The sequence below is a fragment of the Oryzias latipes genome, chromosome 1 (assembly GCF_053564925.1).
Source record: "Oryzias latipes strain Hd-rR chromosome 1, Olatipes_Hd-rR_3.1".
Taxonomy (NCBI): Eukaryota; Metazoa; Chordata; class Actinopteri; order Beloniformes; family Adrianichthyidae; genus Oryzias; species Oryzias latipes.
Window position 1 is genome coordinate 19,183,122 of NC_136237.1, and position 10,695 is coordinate 19,193,816.

At 39.3% G+C, this 10,695-nt stretch overlaps 1 protein-coding gene across 1 annotated transcript; it reads right to left on the reverse strand.

Annotated features, from left to right (window-relative positions):
• Nucleotides 1–2,561: 2,561 nt before the first annotated feature.
• cyp3a (cytochrome P450, family 3, subfamily A) lies at nucleotides 2,562–10,695 on the reverse strand. The gene is given in 13 exon segments (NM_001305405.1): nucleotides 2,562–2,865; nucleotides 3,140–3,302; nucleotides 3,467–3,693; nucleotides 6,995–7,155; nucleotides 7,236–7,305; nucleotides 7,387–7,514; nucleotides 7,604–7,752; nucleotides 7,840–7,928; nucleotides 8,694–8,807; nucleotides 8,897–8,996; nucleotides 9,167–9,219; nucleotides 10,404–10,497; nucleotides 10,590–10,695. Coding segments are annotated over 13 exon segments (1,503 nt in total). The 5' UTR covers nucleotides 10,661–10,695; the 3' UTR covers nucleotides 2,562–2,781.

Sequence of the window (10,695 nt, forward strand, 5' to 3'; positions counted from 1 at the left end):
GAATTATGTTTCAGTGCTTTAATAAAATTAAAGAAATGTAATAAAGAAATCCGATTTTTGATGTCATTTTTATTATTGAGGATTCAAACACAAAAAAAATAAAAAAGAACGTGCGTGCCCCATGACAGTCAGCTTGCACTCGAATGACAGAACAGCTTCAAGCATTTGCGGCGCCTGGAGACTTTCATTCGGCTCGTCTAAGTGGCTTGTCACAGTCATATCCACCAAAAAGTGCAGCTTTTCGAGCCACTCAGGATCTTCGAGTTGCGGGTAGTTCAGGTCTTTGCTTTTCAGGAATGTTTTCACGTGTTCGAAACAGACGACAAAGTAACGCAAAAAGTCACCCCTGGACAGCCATCGGACTGTGCTGTGTAGCAGGAGATCAGCATATTCGCTTTCAACTTCATCAAGTAATGCACGGAACTGACGGTGGTTCATTTACATCAGCCACCTGCCTAGCCGTCCACTAAAAGTTTAAAAAATAAAATAGCAAAAAAGCCCTGCTGGTAGAAACGTGTGTCGCAGGCTATGACGCAAATCTTCGTTGACAGAAATGTTGAAATGTAATATTGTATCTGAAAGCTGTTAGTTTATATGAAAGTTGTAAAAACCTGAATGTTTTTATGTACAATGCATATATGTATGCTCCCCTGGCATATCTGAAGTTCATTTTGTATATTTGTATAATCTTCTTTCACTTTCGGCTTTTCCAATCAGGGGTTGCCGCAGCGAAACAGCCTCTCTTTTGAGGACGAGGTGCATGGTTAACTTGGCAATGTTTTTACGCTGGATGCCTGGTTGCCCTTCCTGATGCAACCCTCTCAATTTAGCTGGGCTTGGGACCAGCACAGAAGCGGAGAAGGGAATAGGGAGCAGCCCGGATTCGAACCCTGGTTTCACAGACGGAAGGCGCTGCAAACCAGCACGAGCTAAACTGGCTCCCTACTTTTGTTTTGTACAATAGAGTAAAAAAAAAAAAGTAATATTGTAGTGGAGGTCATGTGCATTTTAGCAGCAGGGGATTGTGGGATGCGGTCCCCTGATCTAATTAGGGCTCAGCATGAGCGTTTCTGTTTTCCCACGTTTCTTTTCATATGGCAGTTTTGTTGTTCCACCTTAGTTTATTCTTCCTCTTATGTTGTTTCTTTATGTTGCATCATGAGTGTGGAAGGGGGAGAGGTTGATGACACCTGTGCAATGTGCGATGTGGTGCGCGTTCAATGTAAAGGGGCTTGTTATGGCAGAAAGGAAACTGCGCTATCAGCTAGACCAGGGGTCACCAACCCTGTGCCCGCGGGCGCCAGTGCGCCCGCGAGCACCCCTTGTGGCGCCCGCAGGGAATGCACCCAAAAAAAATATATATATTTTTTTTTTATTGAAGCAAATATTCAACAAACAACCACGGCATGTCTGTCAATGACAACAATATCAATTCTGAGATAAAGGTAGACAAAGAAAACCCAAATATGTAAACAAATATAACTTAAAAAATAATCACTAAAAGTAATGGTCTATTACAAAAGTTTAAATAGAACAAATAAATTACACAATTTCTGGACATTCTTATGATTCATGTAATGTAAAGATTTTGAGAATAGGTTGAGGTGGTTGAGTAATCCATTAATGTGAGGATTAATATTCCTGTCTGTTTTTATTTACATTTATGTTTAAAAAGTTAAAATTAAGTTAAAGTTACAAAGGTTTAAAAGTTTAGCTTTAGTGTGTTCAATAAATATTTATCTTGTTTGGCTGCAACCTAAAGTCTGTTTTGAAATTAGGCTCCCTCTGCAACTGAGTTTGACCCCCCTGTAATACGAGTCTAGAAAATTCATGCATGTTTTTGTGTGTAAAATGAGCAAATAAAAATAGTATAAAGGAAGTCCTCAAATTGTGTTGTTGTTTTTTTTTGGGGGGGGGGGGGGGCTAGGAGGTTTTTAGTGACGCCCTTCATACCACTTGGTGCCCATGAAATAGCCCTCAGTCTCAAAAAGGTTGGTGAACCCTGAGCTAGACTTTCTGGCTCCTTTTCTCTGAAACTGTTCAGAGATATGCGTTGTATTGGACACGGACAGTTCTCCAGCGCAGCCAATTGATTGACAGTTCTACTTTTTGACAGCTTGGCTCCCGTTTTGCCCGCTGTAAGTGATGTCCCTGCTGGGCGTTACAATATTTTTTCTACGCATTCTTACAGCATTGGGAAACGTTAAGAATGTTTGTGTCTTGTTTTTCCTCCTACAGAAACCATATTAATACAAAAATATATTTCTCTCCCCCATCCTTTTATATTTTCAAACATTTTTGAAAATGCTCCAGGGAGCCACTAGGGCAGCGCTAAAGAGCTGCATGCAGCTCCTGAGCTGCGGGTTGCCGACCCCCGATTTCAGACATATGTTTTTTGGGATGAAGCGATAGTGGATGTGCTCCGTACTAATTATTAAAATGTTATTAGTATGCGGACATTGAAGACGCATTTGAAGAAACTCAAACATCAAAAAATCTAACGTCACCATCCAAATGATGAATAGGGGACCAAATAGGGACCAAAAAGTGACCTCATGGAGAAGAGGTGGTATGCTATTTATTAGAAACACATCACAAAGTAGATCAAACAACAAAATCTTTGTTATTTATTTGTGTTGGAGTTTTATTTTTGCTTTACTTATAGTGGTATAAAGTGATATTCCACCAAATGTAGGGTTACTCAATGGTGCCTTTATGCACAATATTTACATTACCATTAAAATCAAATGAAAAACTTTCATCTTTTTATTTTTATTTTTACTAGCATGCAGAGCGAGGCACCAGCTTCAGAAAGATGGGTCGTTTTGGTGCGATAAGGCCTTGGATGTCCAATTCGAAGGGGATCTGGCACGACATCACATTATGAAGAAAAAAGACAAACAGCATTATTTAGCATAGTTAAGCCTTGGTATTCAGTTATTTAAAAAACAATTAGTGCCATCATAAACAAGTCAAGTTTTTTTTGTATAAAAAATTGTGTATGTCTAAAATACATTGTATACTTGGGTGGACAAAGACAAAATTTCTGTACCAGTCAGTATCATATATAATATAGTATAATAACATAAAATCCAAGCATAAGAGAGAGACTATGTGAAGATTAAACATGTTTCCTCACCTCTGTTTCCTTACACACAGAGAAGCTGTATTGTTGAAGGATCTCCACCAAGGCAAGTTTCATTGACACCAGAGCAAATCTCATTCCAATGCAGTTTCTCGGTCCTGCACCAAATGGCATGTATGTGTAGGGGTCAAAAGTCTCTTTGTTCTCCTTGCTGAATCTGATGACAAACATCCACAATTGAACACATATTGATATTTGATATAAAAACAAATGTTACTATGCAACTCTCAATGGAATATTTCTACAGGGAGAGCTCCGGCATCAAGCGCTCAATAGTGAGAGGTTGTTCTTTTATTTATTTGTATAAATACTATTCCATACCTCTCAGGTTTAAATTTCTCAGGTTCAGGCCACAGTTCAGGGTCTCTTTGTATCGGCCAGGTGGGGACCATGACAACCATATCTTTTGGAATCACCAGCCCATTAACCTCCACAGTTGCCTTGGCCACACGCTCCAAACGTGCTGCAATGGGGTATAGTCTGAGAGATTCATTGACGACAGAGTCCAGGTACTCCATTTCCAACAGTGGTGCGTACTGAATGGGAGCCTGCACAGACAGAACCATCCTTGTTAGACACAGAACTGCAACTTTGTAATCTATCATGTGATAAATTCAATGTGAAATGTTCGTAAAAGCAAGACATTTCTTCAGAAACAAAATATTTTTACATTTACATTTTACATTTTAATTAGGCAGCATAATCTCCAAACCAAGACAATAGGACTGTGACATTCCTCAGGGTTCAGTCCTTGGTTCTTATTTATTTATGCTATATATATTTCTCTTGGGAAACTTTGCCAGGTTCATTTTGTATGCTGGTGATATTCAGCTTCACTGTTAATTTTACAAAGTTGATATTTTGTGTAGCATTAGATGAGCTTTAGTGAACTACTACTTTTTATTTTTGCCCCGGATAAGACCCGACCTAATATTTGAACTAACTGACCTCCAAACATGTAGTCACAGAGCCCCAGTTAAGCAGAATTAATTAAGATGGTAATATAACCAAAAATATAATGTCCATGCATGTGGAGGCCAGGGGCCTCATTTATAAACGTTGCGTACGCACAAAAGAAGGCGTACGCCACTCTCTACGCAATAGTTGTGATTTATAAAAAGCAAACTTGACGGGAAAATGTGCGGTCCTCCACGCAAGCTCTGACCCAGGCGTACGCACAAAAACGGGTGAAATGAGAAATGGCGACACCGTCGGCAGATGGAAGAAACACGTGAAAGTGACAGTGTGTGCCAAATCGTGCTGGCATGTGCTGTGCTACACAATGTGGCACAGCTTAAAAACGTTTCTCTACCCCCTGGCGCTGATTGCTGTGTTGGCCCCGACCCTGAACCCCATCCCCACGCATTTGAGCCAAATGCTGCTGCTGTGCGCCAGCGTTTGGAAGTGATGCGTCGCTTATAAAGAAAAAGAGGTGTGGAAAATATTATTTATTTAAGAATTCCCTCATCGTGCAGTTTATTTCAGTCAGGGCGATCTTGATTTCGCCCAACTCCTTGGCCACGTCTCTGATTGAACTTCTGACTTCCCTCTGCATTTCAAGGACTGCATCGGTGAGGACGCGTCCACTGCTGGAGGGTTGAGAGCCGCGTGCCGTGGAGACGCTGGGGCCAGACGGCTGCTCAGCTGCAGCATCGTAACCACTGGCCCCGCTGGAACACCCAGTAACTAAAATAAAATTGTTCTATATTAATAATCTGTAATTGTGTAGCCTGCATACATGTGACTTGACTGCATTCATTTGAATTATTTCTCTTACCTGTGTCACCCTGACCCTGGCGCGTCGGCGTCCCCTCCGTCTCAGTCAGGTGACTGAGGCGGAGGAGGACGCCGATAAGGGGGACTTAATAGGGATTCCCCAATAATAGCTGCCAGTTTCTCATCAAGAGGGGTCAGCTCCGGTCCCCCCCCCCCCCACCCCCCCACGTGGCGGACACACTCTGCCGATGCAGCGCTAGACGTTTTTTTGCCTCGACTTTGATGTCCGATCATTTCTTTCATTTCTTTTTTATTTCGGCCACGTCCGAGGTTGTGAGGCTACAGCATTTTCGGCGTCTGCCACCGTTTTCCGCTCACGTGCCTTTTCGGCATTAGTAATGCCCACACTGTGCCCTCCAAACAACGTTTTTCTCCTCTTTTCCACCTCGCCAACGATAACTTCTACTTCACATTGAGTGAAGTTACGTTTTTTTCATTTCCTCTCGGTGTTTGCCATGATTTAGCAAGCCATGAATATTAATTTGTGGGCGTTTCAGGGACTATTTATGGGCAACTATGGGCGTGTCATGTAGCCGCAAAAGCTGCGCTGCATTTAGAATCGGTTGTGATTTATAAAGGGAAAGATGTGTAGGATGTGCGTGCGCACGGTTTTATAAATCCGAATATTTCTGTGCGTACGCACGTCCTATGTTTCATCCGTACGCCACTTCTGACGCAAATCCTACGCAAAGTTTTATAAATGAGGCCCCTGGTCTTAACCCTTGTGCTATCCTAGGCACTTTAACGTTGGGAGTTGGGTCACCTAGACCCACTAGACAGTGCGCTGAACCTTTTTTCTTCAATGATTTGTGATTTTCACTGGTGTCCATGGATTAAATGAAATCTTTCCACCTTTATCCACCTTCATCATGGTAGGGAGAACACGTCAATGCAAGAGTGGGGCCATCTAAGATAGCACAAGGGTTAAGAGGTTGAACCATGAATATATATTTCTGAATTGGCTGTCACATGTTGTTTACAATATAAAACCCATTAAAACATATCATAACAATATCCTGCACTCTAAAATGTTCTACAGATTCATCACCGCACAATCTTACTATAAAACTCCATAAGATGCAATATTTTCACAAACCTATTAACTGGATTGTCCTTGTCAAGTGAGCAGTCATCGGACCAAAATGGAAACAAAAGTTTTCTGTGCTTATTTTTATAGCATTTATGAAGTTGTGCCATAGTTTGTCTCACAAATTGCAGTGTTGCATCTTGTGAGACATGTAACCCTTGTGCTATCCTAGGCACTTTAACATTGGGAGTTGGGTCATCTAGACCCCACAAGACAGTGCGTTGAATCAGATGCAGTAACTGCTATCCTGTTTTCTGCAAAACGTACCGTGCATCATGTTACACATGTACACACATCACTGCTGCAAAAGCACAAACAGCGTTATGAGCATTTACGATGACTTTTTATGAATCCACTGTGTTCCGAAGATAAAAACGTTGATTGTTTATTATTTTTTTGCAAAAATTGTTCAAACGCAATGCACTGTGGTCTATATTCACCAATCCAGTGAGCAGCGATGCACACTGGTTTTTCGCAGAGACTTCTGGGATATTTGTAGGGCAATTGATTTTGAAAATACAAAATGCCAAACACACTATTTAGTGCACTATGTAGTAAGTAGTGTAGGAATTGGGACATAGCCTATGTCTTTTTTTCATTAGGGGAAGACATAATTAGTCAAACAAGCCTTTAGTTGATTGGGCTGTTTTGATCATTTTACAATGATGGTTTACAGCAAGGATTATTTTAATGTCCTTTTGTTGGTTTGAGTGCATACTTTGACTAATTTTGTGTTTTATTTTACTTGCATGTTCCATCATAGTGAATCATTTTGTGGTTGTAATTTGCGGAAATTGATATAAAGTTTATACTCTTACTTACTCTCACAGTGTTGCACTGACTTCAAATGATAAATGAAAGAAAAAAGTAAATTAAAAAATTAGATATCTTACCTGCATTTATGATCAAAACCCCCTAAAGTATTTACTTTGACAACATCTGGACTGACCAACATGTTTTTTCTCTTCTCATTTAAAATCACAGACCTTGTTAGGGAAGGTGGCGTCTATCTCTTTCTGCAGTTTCTTCATGACCTCTGGGTTTGTTGCCAGATTGTAAGCCAAGAATGTCAGAGAACTGCTGGTAGTTTCATAGCCAGCAAAGATGAATATCATGGCCTGGGAAAGGATCTCATGATCGCTTAAACCTTAAGGGAACACATCCAGACATCAGATTAACAGTCACATTAAGTTGAGTAAGTAGGTCATGTATGTTTTTTTTCATTACCTTTATCCTGCAGGCCATTCTGGTTGTTCTTCTGGGAGTCGATCATCAGCTGCAGGAAGTCGATTCGACTCTGAGGGTGAATGAGAATTTTAAGTAAAACTGCCACAAGAAACATATGTGCCCACACACAACAACCTACAGAAATCCGTACCTTTTGCTTGTTGTTTTTATGATCAGACTTAATCTTTTGCAGTGCAGAATAAAAGAAGTCGAATGCGGATGCAGGAAAAAAGGACAACTCCATCTTTTCCATTATGGGTCCAAGAAAAGGAAAGAAAGCTGGGGGTAAAAAAGGGGGGGATATTTCTGTCAACCAAAGTAAGGCTAATACAGAGAGACAATGGTGTTTTCATGGTGTCTGTATTTACCAACGAGAAGGAAGAGAGGGTTCAGAAAATCAAACTTGAGCATCTTTTTGATGTTAGTGACAAAAGGGTCTGAGGGGTTGTTCAGTGAGTCGATGTCCACACTGAAGGCTGTGCTGGTGACCACATCCATGCTGTACGGACCAAAGTGGCTGCAAAAAAACAAAGAAATTCATTAAGATATGTTTATTTTTCACTTATCAAGGTGAATTTCTGTGATAACTTTTAAAGGTTCGTACTCCTTCAGGTTCAATGGTTCATCTTTGTCTGCCTTCTTCTTCATGCTGTTGACCAGGTTAGCAGAATGGTGCTTCATGATGTCAAACATCTAAAGCACAAACACAAAAATGAAACCATATAAACCAAATTGTAACAATTACCCATTTATGGGATAATTGTTTATTTCTTAGCAGTACAAAATACTGACAGCATCAACAAAAACCGTTGTTGTGAGCCCAAAGTAACCAGACATGGATGGTAATTTGTGTCATTGACTAATTTGTATTTAGTCAAGCAGTCGCAGCCTGAGTGTTGCAAGGGAAGATTATGAATCCTTTTATTTCATGTCCGTGAACAATTTCAGCCATTTTATCACAGGATTCTGTTCTTTGGGGCTACCGGGTTTACAGCTAAAAGTCTGGCATATTGAACTATATCAAGAACAGAATCTGGTCAAAATCTCAAGTCAGGAAGCCTTGTGCTATCCTAGGCACTTTAACATTGGGAGTTGGGTCATCTAGACCCACTAGACAGTGCGCTGAACCTTTTTTCTTCAATGATTTGTGAACCTCACTGGTGTCCATGGATTACATGAAATCTTTCCACCTTTATCCACCTTTGTCATGGTAGGGAGAACAGGTCAATGTAAGGGTGGGGTCATCTAACATAGCACAAGGGTTAAGAAAACATTTATTTTTACAAAACAGTAAACTAGCTGCATTGACAATGGAACACTGTGATTGTTTTTGCAAATTTTAATTACTAAATAATGGTCAGAAGGATGTTTAATATTTATAATTATAGAATTAATTTGTTTAAAAGCAATTCTGCTTTCAGTTCAAGCAGAGTGCAGAATGAAAGGATTGTCCCAAACCTCTTTGAGCCTTCCTGAGGTGAAGGAAGGAGAGAGGACGCTACGGATCCTCTTCCACTGATCATCTTCAGCATTGAACACAGAATCATACATCGGCCCATTCAGATGGAAATTCTGTTGAAGAAGAAATGCTCATGAAGACAAATGCAATAGTGAAAGACAAAACGGGCGTTATTAGAGATTGTTGTACAGTGAGTGCATACTCTGCGGTTGGTGAAGAGAGAGTAACACTCCTTAACCAGAACAGCTTTGATGGTGGCAGGATCTGTGATGCACAGCACTGGCTGACGGCCGTCATAAATGCTGGAAGTGAGGAGAGCAGAACATAAGTTATAGAGTAAGTTCACCATTTTATCAATTGATAACCAGATTTTTGGCAAGATACTTTTTAAGCAATCGGTTTTAAGATATTAGGTAACATTAATAAACACAACATTATTAATGTTTGAACAATATCAAACATTCAAACTTACCCCCAAGTTTTTCCATATTTCTTGCGGCATTCTTCATCAAAGATAGGGAATCCCTGGAAAAGGAAAATTCAGCAGTAATTCTTGGTAAAAACTTGTGGTTTTGAGTCCAAGATATATTAAAAAAAGAGCCCCAATAGGATAGAAATATTATGTTCTTTTTGTGTGCATAGAATTGAGGACTTCTTATGCGTACAAAAAGAATAACTTGTAACTTGTTTTTATGTAAAAAGTAAAATCAAGATAACTGTATTTGTCTGCAAATAGGTCAAAGTTCAGTGGGCTTTGGCATAAAAGCTGTAAGCACAAGTTTTATTTTGCATGATTTCTTTTATTGCTGTCCCAAAAAAGTAAAGTTTTTGTATTGTTTGACCCATGGTAATTAAGATAGTAACTTCTTGGTATATTTCAAAAGAAGTCTGCATAAAACTATGAATTAAAAGCCAAAGGTTATGAGGGCTAAAATAAAAAAAAAACATCAGCTAAGATAAAATTGAGGAGATGACAAATGATTAATTAACATAGGTGTGGAAATCAAGATAAAAGTAAAAAAAAAGAAAAAAAGATAATATATCAAATCATTTGGTCCGTGTAGACTGGATGTGATAAAAATAAAAGTAATGGTTTCATTTTATGTTATCTTTTATGTGAGGTTGCTTGCGGAGCAAACTTTTCGTTCAAGGGTGAGGATTCTGCTTAGTTTGGACTTTGAATACTGCACATGAACTCTCAGGTTCTCAACACGTGCACACTCCTCCTCTTCATCATTGTCATCATCACTTGTGAGGAAGGGACACTATTCATTACTTCAGGGTTTGCTTATTTTTTTGTTATAAGGCCATTAAGTCCATTTAAAATGTATTTTGTGTAGAATTTCTCTAAACAGATTTAATAGAATTGATCTACTCATCCAGCATAAAAACATTACCAGTGTGGGTTGAAATGTATTTGCTTTCTCCAAAAGCAGGAGGACTAAGACGGTCATTTAAAGAAAGAGCTAAAGAGAAGTCTTGAAGATTTTGTATACTTGTGGTCTTCATTTACTAAAAAAGGGGCACAGGGTCTTCCCCTTTTAAAAGAAAAGCAATGACTATGATTTTAAAAAGCTATTAAATTATGTCTGTAATCCTTTCAACTCATGTTTTTCTATTTAAATATGCATTTATCACTACCAGCATGGCACACATGAAATATTAATCTAAAATGCTTTTAAAGGACATTTTCAAATATACATACTAACCTTTCTGTAAGCCAGCATTGTGCCAAAAAAGGGAACTGGTTTAGGACCAGGAATTCCTAATCTCTTAAACGTCCCATAAGGCCAGTAAGCATACCTGTAAAAAAATTATAGAGCAGGAAAACTTTGCATTATGCTATGTAGTATTATCTGTGTTAAAAAGAAAAAAATATACTTTTTGACACTTACACGAGCAGCAGTGTGATAAAAGCAACAAGTAGGGTCCATGTTTCAGCAGAGAAGTAAAGAAAGTTTCCCATTTTGCCTCAGAGGTAAAGCCTGTCTGATGGTTGAA